The sequence below is a fragment of the Arachis hypogaea genome, chromosome 11 (genome assembly GCF_003086295.3).
Source record: "Arachis hypogaea cultivar Tifrunner chromosome 11, arahy.Tifrunner.gnm2.J5K5, whole genome shotgun sequence".
Lineage (NCBI taxonomy): Eukaryota > Viridiplantae > Streptophyta > Magnoliopsida > Fabales > Fabaceae > Arachis > Arachis hypogaea.
In genome coordinates this window covers 30,215,531-30,235,431 of record NC_092046.1, presented here as the reverse complement: position 1 = coordinate 30,235,431, position 19,901 = coordinate 30,215,531, and the positions used below count along the sequence as shown (strand labels likewise).

Sequence of the window (19,901 nt, the reverse complement as noted above, 5' to 3'; positions counted from 1 at the left end):
CTTACTAAATAAAGGAAAGTCAAGTGATTGAGCTAACTCTTATTCGTAAATCCTAGTCCTCTCCCTTGGGAAGGTCTAGCGTTAGTAAATACAGAATTAGCCAACAACTTCCAATTTAACTAATCACTTAAGAATTCCAACTCAAGTGTCTCCTTTTAATCAACCCCCATGTCAAGTTAGAAATCTACTCCATTGACATGAAAATTACTTGCATAGAATTAAAAAGGGAATAAAAGAAAGACATGATGGACAATAACTGCAATTTAATTAAAAGTAAAAGTAATCCTTTTCATTAACAATCCATGAAAATAATCCAATTGTAACTTTAAACAAGAATTAAGAATATGGAATAAATAAAAGAGTAAGGAAACAAACTAGAATAGTATCTTCAACGGAGGTGATGACTCTTCAATATCCAAAAGCAAAAGCATAAAACTAATAAACTATGAATGTAAAGAAAACCTAGAGGAAGAGTAATTTTTCTCTCTAGATTCAAATCTAAAAACCTAAAACTATGCTAATGTGAATCTCTCGAGTCTCTGCAGGTTCCCTGGCTCTATTCTGTATTTTTGGGCCAAAAACTGGGTTAAAACTCGGCCCAAAATTGCCCCCAGCATTTTATGTTATTTCAGCAGATCGCGCATGTCACACGTACGCGTCAGTCACGCGTGCGCGTCATTTGGCGAATTTCCTTGTCACGCGTACGCGTCAGGCACGCGCACGCATCATCTTGCAGAACTCCGATCCACGCGTACGCATCAGGCACGCGCACGTGTCGCTACAAATTTCTCCATTCCGCGCGCTCGCGTGAGCCATGCATGCGCGTCGGTGCTCGCTGGTTATCTCCTTGGTTTCTTGTGTTCCTTCTATTTTTTGCAAGCTTCCTCTCCATTCTCTAAGCCATTCCTGCCCTATAAAGCCTGAAGCACTTAATACATGGATCACGGCATAAAGAAGAATTAAAATATACTAATTAAAGATCTCAAGGAAGCAAGTTTTCAACCATAAAACAAAACTAAGAAGGGATTGTAAAATCATGCAAATCATATGAATAAGTGGGTAAAGACTTGATGAAACCACTCAATTAAACACAAGATAAACCATAAAATAGTGATTTATCAACCTCCCCTCACTTAAACATTAGCATGTCCTCATGTTTAGCTCAAGGAGATTAAAAGACTAAATAAGGGAAAGTAAGACTCATGCAATGCAATGCAACCTATGAATGCAACTATATGCTAAAATGATTTTTGCCTACTTGGTTTAAAATTAAATAAGTTCTTCAAGACAAATATAAATCAAATATCACCAATTAAAATTATATAGTAAAAACAAGTAAACTTGTAAGAAGATAGCTCATGAAAACAGGGAACATAAAATCAAGCATTGAAACCTTACTGATAGTATATGTGCACTCTAATCACTCAAGTGTATAGGATAATCACTCTAATCTTCTCTAGTCATGCTTTCTAAACTTTGTTCTTCACCTAACCAGTCAACAAATATTTAATGTACCAATGCAAACATCATGAGGTCTTTTTCCAAGGTAAGGGTAAGGGTATATATATGGCTAAGTGAGCTATAAATTGAATCCTTGATCAACCTAAGCTTTCACCTATACATACTCTATATACTTTTAAATTCATGCCTAACTACCCAAAATTCCCACTTTTGTACTACATACTCATGCATCAACTCTTCTTTTAATTTGTATCACATATGCATTGATCTTTTCATTAACTTAACATTGCATTGGGGTAATTTTGTCCCCTTATTTATTTACTTATTTATTGAATATATTTTTTTATTTTTTTTAAAGCATAAAATTAAATATAACATTATCAATGCACATGGACTTTTAATTTTTCTGGTCTTACATGAGTAGGTACCCAAATTCCTAATATTTTATCAATTGTAAAAACATAACATATTCCCTTATTAACCCATGTTTCCATAGTTTTCTCACACTTAGTTAACACACAATCTCTATCTTAAGCTAACTAAAGATTCAATTTGGGGTATTTAATTTGTTTTTCTGCTTAAGGCTAGTGATGTGGTAAAATATAGAACAAATGGGGATGAAAAGACTCAAAGTGGCTAACAAAGGTGACATAAAGGGTCGGCTATTTGGGATAAGTGAGCTAATAATCAAATAATGGCCTCAATCATATGTATGCATATAACACATTAAGCATTGGACATATAGGATGGAACAAAATATAGATTACAATCATAGAGAAGCAAACACACAAGAATAAAATATTATGGTTAAATATTGTAACCAAGTAATTAAGCTCAAGTCTCACGGGTTGTGTGTTCTTAGCTATCATTTATGTTCCAATTTATAGTCTTCAAACAGGTTTTAACACAAAGGTTTTGATTTAAATTAGTGAAAATTTTCAAAATAGAGTCTTGAAAAGAAACTTATTATTTTTCAACCAAAAAGAACATGCATGCAGATACCTATTACTATGCAATTTATCCTATCCTAAACAAAAGAAAAATAAATAATTTATTGGTATTAAGAAGGAGAAATTACCTCCGGAAGTCAAGTACTGACCGACCTCCCCACACTTAAAGCTTGGCACCATCCTCGGTGCCATCAGTCAGGAACAAAGGGGGGCTGGTAGCAGCATTTTCACAATCGGGACCGTCATGGCTCCCTGTGCTGGTAAATAAAGTGGAGTCCGGGATGTCTGGGTCTTCTTCAGGTGGGTGGTTACCAACAAGCAGCTCCTTGAGGTATGTAAATCTGCGCTTGTTACGACGCTCTCTTCGCTTTCCTTGCCGGCCAAGCCGGTCTAACCTCTGAATTATCTGTAGGAGTAGCTGATTTCTTGAAGGTTCTTGTGATGTGGAAGGAGGAAGGACATCTTCGGCTGGTTCTACAGTCCTGCTGGTAGTAGTTGCTGTTGGTCTGATGTACTTCCCGTTAGGGACGATCTGATCATCCCGTGGAATCATGGTCTTAGTGTCCCCAGCTCTGTAGGAGACTCCGACTGCTGAGATTAGATCTGAAACCAAGGCGGGAAAACGTAGGTTGTCTGCAATCTGTACGTGTCCCATAGCATTCCGGATGTGTCTTGGTAAATTGAGAGGCTGGTCTGTAAGGATACACCAGAGTAGAACAGCCATGTCTGCAGTGAAGGAGGACTCGTGAGTGCTCGAAAAAACGTAATGGGACATAATTTGTGCCCATACTCGAGCCTCCAAGGTGAGTGCTGAAGCCAATATTCCCTTAGGTCAGGATTGATGGTATCTATAGATCCATCTGCTTCCCGGTTGTGCTATAATTCTGAGAACGGCGTCCCAGTCAAATTGGTATGTCTGGCACTTAAAAGAGCCTTTTTGGAATACGTCCAATCCTTCTGGAGCAGGCGAAAGATCTAAAGCTTGCTGAATAGCTTCTTCAGTTATGGGGACTTGCTTCTGACGGACATAGACAGACTGCAGGGTTGGCATGTGAAAGTTTGAGTAGAATTCAACTACCCATGAAAGATTGACCTGCCGTGGCTGTCTCTGTAGGAATCCCCATTGTCTTCGTTCAATTCGGGGCTCAACAAATTCAACAATGTTGGTCGGGAGGATGAGAAGGTACTCATTATTATAGTTTCGCTCAGCCAAGATGGGGAACATCTGCTCACAGTAGCAGTTAGTGAACCGCGCAGTGTCCTTTGCTGAAAAGGCTTTCTCTTTTTCATCGACCTTGATGATCCTCTTGATTCGCTTTGTTGAGGGCTTTATAGCTGTTGAAGATGGCTCTGCAACTAGTGCTCTTTTTGTTCCTTTCCTTGCCGGTGGTTTGGGAGTAGCTTTCTCTTTACCTTTCCTGGTGGCCATCTTGAAAAGGGAAAAAGAAAGTAACTTTTAAAGCTAAGGGTTAGAGCAAGGAAGAAGATAGTACAAGTGATAATCAATGCAAGGTAAATAAGGATGTCGTTAACACATGGTCATGACTACATGTGAAAAGTTCATCAATGGAAATATAGCAAGTGCATGTTATGGCAAGTAGATGCAAGATGTTTATTGACATGCTAGCAAAGGCATGAGTAGCATAGATCAAGCATTAATTACTTAAATGTATTGTCACTCGTAACAAACTAGCCATCACGTTTGTATTGACAATTATATTTATTTAATAAAATATTTAAGGAGTTTTGTGAAAAACAGGCATTAGAGTAGAAGAATAGGATAATTAAAATGCACAATGCAATACGGGCTTTTACACAAACATTTAGCATGCATGGTAAATATGTTATTGAAAGTATTAGATTTGAACATGCAAACAACCCTTAAGAAGTAATATTAATTGTCAAACAATTCCTTAATAATCCACAAGCAATTATAAAAGTAAACAATCATCCAAATAAATTTCTAATACCAATTAAAATAATGTAAAAAGAAAAAGAAAGAAAAAGGAAACATAGAGTATGAAAGTAAAAAAGAAAAAGAAGAAGAAAACATAAATAAAAATAATAATGAAAAAGTAAAGAGGGAAGAAGAAAAGAAAAGAACCTTGATGATGATAATAACGAAGGGGGGAGAAGGTAAAAAGTGAAAAGGAATAAAGAAGAAAGAAGGAGGAAGAAAGAATTAAGAAAGGAAAATAAAAAATTAAGATTAGGGAAGAAAAGATAGGAATTCTGGCGCAAGTCTAGTTAAACTGTGCGTCGCATGTGAGGCGGACGCGTGGAGCACGCGTTCGCGTGGTTGGCGCTAGTTTCAAGTGACGCGTACACGTGGGTGACGCGTACGCGTGACCTGATTTGTGCTATTGGCGCGAGTACAGCCTCGCGCACACCCAACCCTCTATTTTATACGCACATTGCCAAAATTTAGGGTGACGCGTACGCGTGAGTAACGCGTACGCGTGATGGGGTTTGTGCTTCCAGCACCATTCCAGCCCCACTCCATCATAACTCTCTGCCATACACCCCTTTATGTTGATTTTGCAGGGTCACGCATGCGCGTGGGTGACGCGTACGCGTGGGAGGCTGATTTTTTAGGTGACGCGGACGCGTCAGGGACGCGTTTGCGTGGGCGTGTTTGTGCCTAAGGCATGCCTCCAGCCACGCTCCCGCGTAACTCTCTGCTTCTTTTCTTTTTTGTTTCGAATGCACATATGACGTGTACGCGTCAGCGACGTTCACGTGTCGCGTGCATTTTTTTTATATGCAGAATGCAAATGCAAATGCAGACTATATGCAGAGATTATGAGAAGAGTCACTAAGAAAAATAAAGTAGAATAAAATAAAACAAAACTAAGACTGAAACAGAACGATCATACCATGGTGGGTTGTCTCCCACAGAGCACTTTGCTTTTACGTCCTTAAGTTGGACGTTCTTCAAGCTCATTCTGCTTCTGTTGGTGGGTCTTCCAAGAGGAAGATCTCTATCTCTTTTTCATCCTTAATCTTCTCTCCATGATAAAGCTTTAGGCGATGTCCATTGACCTTGATGAATTTGGAGCTAGAAGGATGATGCAGGTGAAAAACTCCGTATGGCTCTGCCTTTTCTACTCTGTAGGGACCTTCCCATCTTGATCTCAGTTTGCCTGGCATGAGCCTCAGTCTGGAGTTATAAAGAAGAACTAACTCCCCTGGTCTAAACTCTCTCCTTTTTATGTGCTTGTCATGGACAGCCTTCATCTTCTCTTTGTATCGCCTGGAGTTATCATATGCTTCTAGGCGAAGGTTCTCCAATTCTGCCAGTTGCAGCTTCCTTTCAGCACCAGCTTCCTCAAAATTTATGTTGCACTCCCTCACAGCCCAGAAAGCCTTGTGTTCCACCTCTACTAGAAGGTAGCAAGCCTTTCCGTACACTAAGCGGAAAGGGCTCATCCCAATGGGTGTCTTATACGCTGTTCGATATGCCCAGAGTGCATCTTGTAGCCTGGCACTCCAGTCCTTCCTATGAGGCTTTACTATTTTCTCCAGAATGCGCTTTATTTCTCTATTAGATACTTCTGCTTGCCCATTAGTCTGGGGATGATAAGTTGTTGCTACTTTGTGAACAATTCCATGCTTCCTCAGTAATCCTGTTAATCTCCTGTTACAAAAGTGAGTGCCTTGATCACTCACGATTGCTCGTGGTGATCCAAAGCGACAGATAATATGATTTCTAACAAAGAAAACAACAATGTTAGCATCATTAGTGCAGGTAGGAATTGCTTCCACCCATTTAGAGACATAATCTACAGCTAACAGTATATAAAGGTAACCACTAGAGTTTGGAAATGGACCCATGAAGTCAATGCCCCAAACATCAAAAATTTTACAGAAAAGCATAATCTGTTGAGGCATCTCATCCCTCTTGGATATATTACCAAACCTTTGGCATGGGAAGCAAGATTTACAAAAAGCAGCAGCATCTTTAAAAAGAGTAGGCCACCAGAATTCACAGTCTAAGATTTTTCTAGCTGTTCTTTGAGGGCCAAAATGTCCTCCACTCTCAAAAGAGTGGCAGGCCTCTAAAATGGACTGGAATTCTGATTGGGGCACACACCTTCTAATTACCTGGTCAGAACCATACCTCCATAAATATGGGTCATCCCATATATAATATTTAGACTCGCTTTTCAGCTTGTCTCTCTGATGCTTAGTAAAATTGGGAGGGAAAGTATGGCTAACTAGATAATTAGCTACAGGTGCATTCCAAAGAATTACTTCAGATATTGCATGCAAGCTATCAAATGGGAAAGTATCATTGATAGGAGTGGAGTCATCCTTAATGTGCTCAAGGAGACTCAAGTGGTCTGCCACTAAATTCTAGTTACCACTCCTATCCTTAATTTCTAAATCAAATTCTTGCAGTAGTAGTATCCAACGTATTAGCCTTGGTTTAGACTCTTTTTTAGCTAATAAATATTTTAGAGCTGCATGGTCCGAGTACACTACCACCTTAGTACCAAGTAAATAGGCTCGAAATTTATCCAGAACAAAAATAATAGCTAGAAGCTCTTTTTCAGTAGTAGTGTAGTTAGACTGAGCAGCATCTAAGGTCATAGACGCATAAGCAATTACGAAAGGATCCTTACCTTCGTGCTGGGCCAGCGCTGCTCCTACTGCATGGTTGGAGGCATCACACATAATCTCAAATGGCTGGCTCCAGTCTGGTCCTCTCACGATTGGAGCTTGAGTCAGGGAAATCTTCAGCTTATCAAATGCTTGCATGCAATCCTCACTGAACTCGAACTCAATATCTTTCTGCAGCAGTCTGGATAAAGGTAATGCTACCTTACTGAAGTCCTTAATGAATCTCCTATAGAAACCTGCATGGCCAAGGAACGAACGGACCTCCCTCACGGAGGAGGGGTAAGGTAAACTAGAAATGACATCTACCTTTGCTGGATCTACATAAATACCAGTATTAGAAACAACATTTCCTAGAACAATCCCTTGTTTTACCATAAAGTGACATTTTTCAAAATTCAATACAAGGTTTGAACTAACACACCTGTCTAATACTCTAGCTAAACTATCCAAGTAAAGGTTAAAGGAATCACCATAAACGCTAAAATCATCCATGAATACTTCCATACAGTTCTCAATAAGATCTGAAAAGATACTCATCATGCATCTTTGGAAAATAGCCGGTGCATTACATAAGCCAAAAGGCTTCCTCTTATATGCATACGTTCCAGAGGGACATGTAAAAGTAGTCTTCCCCCGATCTTCAGGAGCTATATGAATTTGAAAGTAGCCTGTATAACCATCTAAAAAGCAATAATAGGATTTACCTGACAGGCGATCAAGCATCTGATCAATAAATGGCAAGGGGTAGTGATCCTTGCGAGTAGCTTGGTTGAGATGCCTGTAATCAATGCAAACTCTCCATAAATTCTGCACTCTAGTTGTCAGGAGCTCTCCATGCTCATTCTTGACTTTTGTGACTCCAGACTTATTGGGCACCACTTGTATTGGATTGACCCATTCACTGTCTGAGATGGGGTAAATGATATCTACTTCAAGTAGCCTGGTCACTTCTTTCTTGACAACTTCTAAGATGGTGGGGTTCAATCTTCTTTGGGGTTGACGGACAGGCTTTGCTCCCTCTTCTAAGTATATTTTGTGCTCACAAATTTGAGGGCTGATGCCTACTATATCCGCCAAGCTCCACTCAATTGCTTTCTTATGTTTTCTCAGCACACTAAGTAGCTACTCCTCTTGTTGGGAAGTGAGTTCTCTTGCAATGATAACTGGAAATTTCTGATTATCCTCATGGTAAGCATACTTGAGGTGGAGAGGGAGTGGCTTTAATTCCAATTTCTGATCATGGCTAGGTTCTGGATTATCTGGAACTAGTGATAATGGCAAGGTGTATTCATTATGTTCAGAGGGTGTTCCCACACTTGAACCTTGTTCTATGTGCTTCTCTTATACTACTTCTTGGTGAACTTCAGCTACAGTTTCATCAATGATGTCACACTGGAAGATAGAATGATCTTCTGGAGGGTGCTTCATAGCTTCATTTAAATTGAAACTCACTGCTCTGTCATCTATCTCAAAGGAGTAAGTTCTTGAGAATGCATCCAGCTTGAACTTCGAGGTCTTTAGGAATGGTCTTCCAAGCAGGATTGATGATGATCTTCTTGAGTCATTAGGGGGCATTTCCAGGATATAGAAGTCAATGGGAAATGTGAGCCCCTTAATGCTTACTAATACATCTTCAGCAATTCCAACTATTGTAATAATGCTCTTATCTGCTAACACAAAACGAGCTGCTGACCTTTTTAAGGGAGGAAACCTCAAAGCATCATATATAGACAATGGCATTATACTAACACACGCTCCTAAATCACACATGCAGTTAGAAAATATTACACCTCCAATGGTACAGTTAAACATGCATGGACCTGGGTCACTACATTTTTCAGGTATACCCCCCATTAAAGCAGATATAGAACTACCTAAAGGAATAGTTTCTAGTTCATTAATTTTGTCTTTATGCATGCATAAATCTTTCAGAAACTTTGTATATTTAGGTACTTGTTGAATAACATAAAAAAGGAGAACAGTTACCTCATCCTTTTTGAAAATTTCTACCATTTTGGGATCAAGTTCCATCTGCTTCCTGGGTTTCTGTGCAAGGTGTGGAAATGGAATAGGGGTAGCGCCACTTGCAGCCTCTGTATCCTTTGGTGCTCCATTCCTTGGCTGAGCTACTTCTTCTTCAACCTTGTCTTGTACTTCTTCTTCCTCTTCAGCATCTTCCACTTCAACTATATCTTCAACTGGGGCGTGTTCTATTGGGCTTGGCTCCTCCTGGTTCCTCTCTGGCCGTGTGGTTCCAGACCTCAGAGTGATGGCATTGATGCCACCCTTGGGGTTAGGTAAGGGTTGAGAAGGAATTCCACTAGAGCTTGAAGGCTGGTTGGTAGGAGCAGATAATGAATCTATTCGGGAGACGAGAGCTTGTAAAGTGGCATTCAGACCATTTAGAGTAGAGTTCAGTGTAGTCTGCATGTTTTGTTGTCCTTGTGCGAGAGAACGAAGCATCTCGTCATTTGATGAGGAAGTAGGATAAGTGATCTGAGGGGCCTGTTGTTGATTGTGCCGGGGTCCTTGGGATTGCCTAAGGTGAGGTGCTCTATAAGGCTGGTTCTGATTCTGCTGTCTGTTATTGTTATTCCACCTCTGATTTCCATTGTTGTCTCTGCCTCCTCTATTATAGTTGTCCCTCCAGCCATGGTTGGAATTATCTCTCCAACCCTGGTTGGAGTTGTCCTGCCATCCTTGGTTATAGTTCCCACCTTGGTTGTAGTTGCCGCCTTGTTGATTGTATCCTTGACTCGGGCAGTCATAGAAGTTATGAGTAGCTGCCACAGTGTTGTCTTCTTGTTGGAGCTGCGGGCATTAATCAATGTAATGACTATAATCAGCACAAATTCTGCATACTCTTTGGGGGACTAACTGTTGGCTTTGTTGTGGTGGGGAAGGCTGAGTTTGTTGTTGATTCAACTGCATCTGCTTCAGTAGGTTGGTCATTTCACATATACTCTGTGTAAGAGTAGTAGTCTCACTGCTAGAGGAAACCTCTGCAACTAGGGGTGTTCATAAAAAAACTAAAATATGGTTAACCGGTTAAAAAACCATAACCACATTTTAGTTAACCAGTTTAATAAAACAATTTTAAAAACCATATCCATATTTTTTAAAAATGGTTAACCAAAACCAAATTTAAAAAAACCGGTTTTTAACAGGTTAACCAAAACCAAAACCAAAACCAAATTAAAATCAAAACCTAATTTCAAAACCAAATTACATGCTCTTTCTCTCCTTCCTCTCTCTTTCTCTCTCTCCATCTCTTTCTCCCTCTCTCTCTCCCCCCATTCCTCTCTCTCTCTCTCTCTCCTCTTTTTTCTCTTCCTCTTTGTCCTCTCTTTTTCTCTCTCCCCCTCCTCTCTCTCTCTCTCTCTATTCTCTCTTCTTTTCCTCTTATTTCTCTCTCCTCTCCCTCTCTCTCCCCCTTCCTTCCCCCCTCTCTCTCCCTTCTCTCTCTCACTCATTTTTCTCTTTATCTCCTCTCCCCCCTCTCTCTCTCTTTCTCTCTCTCTCTCTCTCTCTCTATCTCCCTCTTTCTCTTATCCGCTCTCTCCCTTATCTCTCTCTTTCCCTTTCTTCCTCTCTTTCTCTCTCTCTCTCTCTCTCCCTTCTCCCTCTTCTCTCTCCACCTCGTCTTTCTTTCTCTCTCCCTTCTCTCTCTATCCTTCTCTCTTTCTCTATTCCCTTTCCTCTTTCTTTATCTCCTTCTCTCCCTCTCTCTCTTTCTCCTCTTCTCTCTTTGTCTCTTTCTCCTTCTCTCCGCTCTCTCACTGCCTCTCTCTTTCTCCTTGTCCTCTTTCTCCCCCTCCTTTCTCTCTCTTCATCTCTCTCCTTCCATTCCTCTCTCTAATCATCTCTCCCCTTTTTTCTATCTCTCTTCCTCCCCTCTCTCTCCCCTTCTATCTCTCTCTCCTCTCCTATCATTCTCTCTCTCTTTTCTCCTCTCGTTTCCTTTTTCTCTCTTTCTCTCTCTCTCTCTCTCCTCTCCTTCCTCTCTCTCTCCTTTTCCTCCCCTCTCTTTCTCTCTCTTTTTTCTTTTCTCTCTTTCTCTCTCTCACTCCTCTCTCTCTTTCTTTTTCTTCTTTCTCTCTCTCATTTTCTCTCTCTTTCTCTTCCTCTCTTCCTTTTCTCTCTTTCTCCTCTTTTTTTTCTTACTCTCTCTTTTCTCTTTCTCTCTCAACCTTTTCTCAATCTCTATCCCTCTTCTATCTCTTTTTGCCTCTTCTCTCTAAAGCGAGAGAGAAGAGAGAGAGGAGGAGAAGATAAAGGAGGAGAAATAAAAAAAGAGAGATAAGAAGAGAGAAGAAGGATATGAGAAAGAGAAGAAGAGAGAGAAAGAGGACAAAGAGAGAAAAAGAGAGAGGGGAGAGAGAGAGAGGATGGGGAGAGAGAGAGAGGATGGGGAGAGAGAAAGAGAGAGAGACAGAAAAAGAGAAGGAGAGAGAAAAGAGATGAGGGAGAGAGAAGGAGAGAGGAAGAGGAGGGGAGAGAGAAAGAAAGAAGGGGAGAGAGAGAGCATGGGGAGAGAGATGGAGAGAAGGATAGAGAGAAAGAAATGGGGAGGGGGAGAAAGAGTGGAAAGAGAGAGATAGATAGAGAGGAGGGGGAGAGAGATAAAAGAAAGAGAGGATGAGAGAGAAAATGGGAGAGAGAGAGAGAGAGAGAAGTGGAGAGAGAAAAGAAGGGGGAGAGAAATGGAAGAGAGGGGAGAGAGAGAGAGAGAGAGAGAGAGAGGAAGAGAAAGAGAGGGGAGGGGGAGAGAAAAGGAGAGAGATGGATAGAAGGAGATAAGAAAAAGTTACTCGTATCATTTAGAAAGAAAATATTTATATTAGAAAAAATTATTTATAGAAAATGCTGAAAAGAGATAAGAAAGAAAAAGGAACGAAAGCAATGGAAGGGATTTCATTATTTACAAATGTTACTCGTATCATTTAGAAAGAAAAAAAATTAGATTAAAAAAATTCAATTAAAAAAAGGTTCAAAAATTTGGATTTTTATATGTAAAAATATTAATTTGTGTAAAAAACTATTTTTACATGTAAAAACCAATTTTATGGTATAAAAGTCAATTTTTTAGTATAAAAACCGGTTTTGTTTTTAATGTAAAAATCGGTTTTTGTTTTAATAACCGGTTAAAAACCGGTTTTGAATTTCACTAACTGGTTAATAACCGGTTTCATCATGTAAAACCAATTTAGTTAATTAACCAATACTATATTTTTGGTTAACCAAAAAACTGGTTTGGTTTTTGGACTAACCAAACCATGAACACCCCTATCTGCAACAGTCTTTGAGTGGCTGTTCCTATGCCTGTGATTTCTAGTGGACTCAGCTAAGTCGCTGATCAGTTGTCATGCTTCATCTGCAGTCTTGTACTTTTTCAGAGAACCATTACTAGCACCATCCAGTGTAGTTTTATCCCGAGGCTTCATGCCTTGAGTGAAGTAGCTGATCAACACCAACCTGTCAATCATGTGATGGGGGCATGCGTCCAGAAGGTTCTTAAAGCGCTCCCAGTACTCATAAAGAGTCTCTAATTCTCCTTTAACAATGCAGGAGATCTCTTTTCTCAATCTATCTGTAACTTTAGCTGGAAAGTATTTTTCCAAGAATTCTCTCCTGAGCGTATCCCAGTTGGTGACAGTTGCTTCAGGTTGGGAGTAGTACCACTCCCTCGCCTTTCCCTCAAGAGAAAATAGGAAGGCGGTTAACAGAATAGAAGATTCATTTGCACCATGACGCCTTACAGTAGAACAGGCTGTCTGAAAATCCCTTAGGTGCTTCATAGGCTCCTGAGCAGGTAAGCAATGAAACTTTGGCATCAAGTTGATTAGTGCAGTCTTCAGCTCAAAATCTACAGCCAGAGTTGGATGATGTACTTAATACGACTGCAGTGTAAAATCTGGAGCTCCAGCTTCTTGGAGAGTAATCCTCCTAGGTGTTGCCATTCTATCTGCACGTGAATCAACTGAATCAGTAGTAAAGGAGTTTGTTTCTTCCTCAGATGGCGGTTTAGATTCACCCTCAGATGAGACTGGTGAATCGATAACAATCACTTCACCACCCTCTGAGGCTAACCTGCACCGAGCTCGCCTAATACGTGAAAGAGTTCTTTCAATTTCAGGATAAAATGCAGCTAAGCTCGGATCAGGCAGTGAACGCGTCATTCAATGAAAGAAACATACAGCTCATGGTAATAAAATAAAATGAAATACGCAAATAAAATAAAAATATGCACACTAATTAATAATTCAGCACACAATTACAAGTCCCCGGCAACGGCGCCAAAAATTGATGCGTGGCAGAAATTAGACCAATTAAGAGATTATAATATAAAAACAGCGTTGCAAGTATAGTTCTTAACCAGCTAAAATTCGCCTCATCAATTTAGAAAGGTTGTCACAAAAGTTTAGAATAAAAATACTAGGAGTATGAATCCCAGGTCGTCTCCCAACGAGTTGCTAGAAAGGGTGCTAAGTTATTAATCAGGAGTTTTTCGAGAATTTTGAGAGTTAAATGACAGAAAATAAATAATTGTAATTTAAAAGAGAAATATATATATATATTCTAATTAAAAATCCTTGACTGGGGGAATGATTAATTGGAAGTTCTATCCTTGTTGGAATTTTCTCAAGTGTAGTATAAAGAGGTTGTTGTTTTCACTTAGTTAACCCTTACTAAATAAAGGAAAGTCAAGTGATTGAGCTAACTCTTATTTGTAAATCCTAGTCCTCTCCCTTGGGAAGGTCTAGCGTTAGTAAGTAAAGAATTAGCCAACAACTTCCAATTTAACTAATCACTTAAGCATTCCAACTCAAGTGTCTCCTTTTAATCAACCCCCATGTCAAGTTGGGAATCTACTCCATTGACATGAAAATTACTTGCATAGAATTAAAAAGGGAATAAAAGAAAGACATGATGGACAATAACTGCAATTTAATTAAAACTAAAAGTAATCTTTTTCATTAACAATCCATGAAAATAATCCAATTGTAACTTTAAACAAGAATTAAGAATATGGAATAAATAAAAGAGTAAGGAAACAAACTAGAATAGTATCTTCAACGGAGGTGATGACTCTTCAATATCCAAAAGCAAAAGCATAAAACTAATAAACTATGAATGTAAAGAAAACCTAGAGGAAGAGTAATTTTTCTCTCTAGATTTAGATCTAAAAACCTAAAACTATGCTAATGTGAATCTCTCGAGTCTCTGCAGGTTCCCTGGCTCTATTCTATGTTTCTGGGCCGAAAATTGGGTCAAAACTCGGCCCAAAATCGCCCCCAGTGTTTTATGTTATTTCTGCAGATCGCGCATGTCATGCGTACGCGTCAGTCACGCGTGCACGTCATTTGGCGAATTTCCTTGTCACGCGTACGCGTCAGGCACGCGCACGCGTCGCTGCAAATTTCTCCATTCCGTGTACTCACGTGAGCCATGCATGCGCGTCGGTGCTCGCTGGTTATCTCCTTGGTTTCTTGTGTTCCTTCCATTTTTGCAAGCTTCCTTTCCATTCTCTAACCCATTCCTGCCCTATAAAGCCTGAAACACTTAACACACGGATCACGGCATCGAATGGTATAAAGAAGAATTAAAATATACTAATTAAAGATCTTTAGGAAGCAAGTTTTCAACCATAAAACAAAACTAGGAAGGGATTGTAAAATCATGCAAATCATATGAATACGTGGGTAAAGACTTGATGAAACCACTCAATTAAACACAAGATAAACCATAAAATAGTGGTTTATCAAAGCTTAGGCCAGGATTTTATTCCTTTAGGCCTCCTAACCACTGATGCTCAAAGCTTTGGGCCCTTTTACCCTTACCTTTTGGTTTAAAGTGTTATGGGCTTTTTGCTCTTGCCTTTTGCTTTAAAGAGCTATTGGCTTTTTCTGCTTGCTTTTTTTTTTCTTTCTTTTTATTTTCGCCACTTTTTCTCTTTTTTTTGCAAGCAAGCTTTTTCTTGCTTCAAGAATCAATTTTATATTTTTCAGATTATCAATAATATTTTTTCTTTTTCTTTATTCTTTCAAGAGCCAACATTCTAAAATCACAACTTCAAATATGCACTTTTTAATCATACATTCAGAAAATAAAAGCAAATGCACCACATCAATATAATTAAACTAATCTTATTTTAAACCTGAAATTCATGCATCTCTCAATTCTTTTCAAATAAAAATTTTCTTTTAAACAAGTTGAGAGATATATGGAACATTTTACAACTTTAAGACATCAAATGTAGATGATCATGCAACTAGAAGAAGGGAACAGATAAATAAACAGACAGAAAATAGAAAAATAATAGAAAAGGAGTAAAAGAGAACGAATCCACTTGAATGATGGTGCTAGTGCTCATCCTTGAGGATCCAATGTGATGCTTGATCTCTTCTATGTCACTCCTTTGCCTTTCTTGAGGCTGCTGCACAGGTTCACGTGTATGCTTTTTGGTTTGCTCCATCCTCTTCTTCTATACTTAAGAGTGGTAGAAGTCACAAAGCAAAGCTTTTGCAACACCAAACTTAAGAGTTTTGCTCATCCTCGAGCAAATATGACTAATAGGGAAGAAGAAGGTGGGGTAGGTGGAGCTTCCGTGGGACCTGCTGGTCTTGGGAGGCTAGGGAATTCCAGATTCCCTGTTTCTCTGCATTAGCGTTTGAACACCCAGGGGCTGCTCCCTGGCTAGCGTTCAACACCAGCAATGCTCCCCTCTTCTGGATTTGAACGCCTAGTGAGGGCTTCCTCACTGGCATTCAACTTTGACACTCTCTCCGGAGTGTCCTGTTTTCACTACTGTGAATTCTGTCTCTTTACTGATGCACATGATCATGACTCTGAAAGAAAAACAAAACAAAACAAAAATAAATATAGTTGAGTAAAGTTTGGTTGTCTCCCAACAAGCACTCTTTTAATGTCACTAGCTTGACATTTAGCTCCTTACGGAGGTGAGTATGGGCCCAAATTTTTGCCCCTGACAGTGAACTTTCTTCCTGTCCTCTCATGAATGAACTCTACATGCTCTAGAGATAGGACATGGCTCACTGTATGTGGTAAGACTGGCTTCTTAGAGAAGACAACTCTGATGCCAGGTGAAAGGCTTTCAGTAGGAACTTTCTTCTCCCTCCAGCCTTTAGGTACTTTCTTTTTAGTACCTTTGTGCTTAGAGCTTGTTGATGGCTGCCAACACCAAACTTAGAATTGATGTCTAGGGCCTCTACAGAGCTCTGCATAGAAAGAAAGGGTTCACATACTAGGTGTTGCACGGTTATCTCTTTTTTAGAGGGAGAATTGGGGTGAGGTATCTTGAATAAGATGTGATCCTCCCCTAACTTTGGGGTCATTTTTCCCTTAGCCACATCAATGATAGCATTGGTTGTGGCTAGGAAAGGTCTTCCAAGGATGACACAGTCATCCTCATCCTCTCCTATATCCAAGACTATGAAGTTTGCAGGGATGTAGTGGTTTTTAACCTTCACCAGGGGCGCAGGTACGTATAAATAAAGGGGGGAAATGGCCCCCCCAAAAATTTTAGTTTTTATTCAAAAAAAAAAATAGTCTGATCCCCCTTTTTGTTATTTCCCAGCCCCCCCTCTCTTTTTGTTCTATCTTTTCCAACCCCCCTCCCCCTCTCACTTTTAATTCCTACAAAACCCAGCCCAATAGCCCATTCCCTATCCCTTTTTCTATTTTCCAATCCCTATCCCTTTTTTATTTCCCAACGTATAATCACTAATCAGTTCTCCAATCCCCTTTTTTTATTTTTCAACATACAACCGGTCTCTTCCTCTCCCTCTCTTCCCGCCTTGGCTTTCAAAAAATTTGGGTAACAACTTTTCCTATTCTTCTTCTTCTTTATCTCTTTAATCTTATTATCTTTTACAATTTTACCTTTTTGACTCTTATTTTTTTTGTTTTTTGCAGATTAAAAAAAAGAGAGTAGTTTAACAAGTGATTTTTCACTCCTCTTTCTCAAAAAAGGTTCTATTTTTATTCTTTTTTATATATTTAGTTATTTACTTAATTAGTTAATTTATTATTATTTGTTAATTATGTTTATGTTATTATATGTTAGTTTGTATATTTAGTTTTTTTTATTAGTTAACTATTTAATTACAATTTTATATTATTTATACTAGGATGTTAGTATTATTGTTCTGAATTTTAATATTTTATTTTAAATTGAAATATAATTTTTATATTTTATAAAGATTTAGACTGTAATTTACACTTTTTGCTAAATATATTTTAAATTATAGGAACTTATTTGGCCATTTGAATTATGAGTAAGTTCAAAACCATTGATACATTTTTTAAAAGAAAAGATCAAGAGAATGAAGATGCTTCTACTATTACTATTCCAATACTTGAGGGGTCATCAAATTTCATTACTTCAAGTTCTTCATTGAATTGCTCAAAGCGTCCATGACTTCTTCCAAATCAACTGGATGTTTTTCGTTTGGAAAGAGATCCTGGAATGCGACCAATGATTTGGAAGTTTCCTCCAAATAAAAGAGATGAAATCCGTCGGGCTTATATTAAAGTTGGGCCAAATCAGCCAATTCTTGATAATTATCCATTTTCTGGTGATAAAATTCATCGTCGCTTTCAAGCTTCATGGTTTAAATTGTTCCCATCTTGGTTAGAATATTCTATAGAAGATGATGCTATATATTGTTTTTCGTGCTTTCTTTTTGCTAAGGAACCTTCAATCAATACGGGTTCAAATGCTTTTATTGAGAATGGTTTCAGGAATTGGAAGAAAGTAAATAGTGGAAAAGAATGTGCTCTTTTGAATCACATTGGCAAAGGTCCTAACTCATTCCATCATAAGGCGCTGAAATCATGTGATGATTTGATGAAACAATCACAACATATTGACAGACTTCTTCATAAGCAAACATCAGAAGAGATTGAAAAGAATCGAATTCGACTAGGAGCATCTATAGATTGCATTAGATGGTTGACATTTCAAGGTGGTGTATACAGAGGACATGGTGAAAGCCAAAGTTCAAGCAACAGAGGTAACTTTTTGGAAATGTTAAAATTTTTGGGATCTTACAATGAAAGAGTGAAACAGAATGTTTTGGAAAATGCTCCAAAAAATGCTAAGTATACTTCAAATGATGTCCAAAAAGAAATTCTACATATTCTTGCTACTAAGGTGAGAAATTCAATTAGAGAAGAGATTGGAGATGCCAAATTTTGTATTATTGTTGATGAAGTTAGAGATGAATCTAAAAAGGAGCAAATGGCCATTGTTTTGAGATTTGTTACTCTAGATGGTTTTGTTAAAGAGAGATTTTTTGATCTTGTGCATGTCACTGATACTTGTGCAACAACTTTAAAGAAAGAATTGATTTCTGTCCTTTCTCATTATAATCTCCAAGTTAAAAATATTAGGGGTCAAGGGTATGATGGTGCTAGCAACATGCGGGGTGAGTGGAATGGTTTGCAAGCTTTGTTTCTTAAAGATTCTCCACAAGCATACTATGTGCATTGTTTTGCTCATAGGTTACAATTAGCATTGGTGGCAGCTTCAAGAGAGGTACTTCAAATTCATGAATTTTTTACTCAATTAAACTCTATTGTCACTATTGTTAGTGCTTCTTCAAAAAGACATGATCAATTACAAGAAGCTCAAGTAATTGAAAATGCAAACTTGGTTGCTCAAAATGAATTAGAAACAGGCAAAGGTGCGAATCAAATAAGCACTTTACAAAGAGCTGGGGATACTTGATGGAGCTCTCACTTTAATTCTATTTACAGTTTGGTAAAAATGTTTCCTGCTACCAATATTGTTCTCAATAATATCATTGAAGACGGGACAACTTATGCACAAAGAGGCGAGGCTTATGGTGTTAGTAAAATATTATTGTCATTTGAATTTGTTTTCACTTTGCACTTGATGAAAGAGATTATGGGAATCACTAATGTTCTTTGCCAAGCACTGAACAATCTCAAGATATTCTTAATGCAATGCATATTATTTCTACATCAAAGTTACTTCTTCAACAATTAAGAGATGGTGGATGGTGCAATTTTCTTGCAAATGTTAAAGATTTTTGTGAAAAATATGAAATTGAAGTCCCTAATATGAGTGCACAATATGTTTTTGGAAGAGGTCGATCTCGTCAACCAAGTGTGACAGTTGAGCATCATTATCGAATAGATGTATTCTTGGCAACAATTGACTCTCAAATACAAGAGTTGAATAGTAGATTTAATGAGCAAACAATAGAGCTTTTGACTTTGAGTTGTGCTTTGGATCCTAAGGACAATTTCAAATCATTCAATATTGAAGAAATCAGCAAGTTAGCAGAGAAGTTTTATCCCCTTGACTTTCCTTCTAATGAGCTAAATATTTTGAAATCTCAGTTGCAACATTATCAGCATGATATACCAAATCATTTGAAAGGCATTGGTACACTTTCTGAATTGTGCAACAAGTTGCAAGAAACGGGAAAATCAAGAACTTATCACATGGTTGATAGATTAATACGTCTTGTTTTGACTCTACCAGTGTCTACAGCAACAACAGAAAGAGCTTTTTCAGCAATGAAAATTGTTAAGACAAGACTCCGAAGTAAGATGGTTGATGAATTTCTTGCAGACAATTTGGTCATCTATATAGAAAAAGAATTAGCAGCTATTTTTGACACAAATTCAATTATAGATGATTTTGAAAATAGAAAAAAAGGTCGAATAGCCTTTTCATGATACAAAACTGTAAGTAGTAATTTTTATATATTATTGTCTTATTTTTATTGAGATTATATATTTATTTTTTTTAATTTTACCAATAGAAATAGTAATATAAAATATAACACCGCCCCCCTAAATAGTTAGCCTAGC

General features: G+C 38.3%; 1 protein-coding gene across 1 annotated transcript; it reads left to right on the top strand.

Moving 5' to 3' along the window:
• Window positions 1–17,532: 17,532 nt before the first annotated feature.
• LOC112721203 (uncharacterized) lies at window positions 17,533–18,786 on the top strand. Its single transcript, XM_025772274.1, has one exon. It carries the CDS (start codon window positions 17,533–17,535, stop codon window positions 18,784–18,786), a length of 1,254 nt encoding a protein of 417 aa, XP_025628059.1.
• Window positions 18,787–19,901: the final 1,115 nt, after the last annotated feature.

What these genes read in the sequence shown, in the direction of transcription:
- LOC112721203 (XM_025772274.1), top strand. Translation starts at nt 17,533, where the DNA reads ATGATTTGGAAGTTTCCTCCAAATAAAAGAGATGAAATCCGTCGGGCT.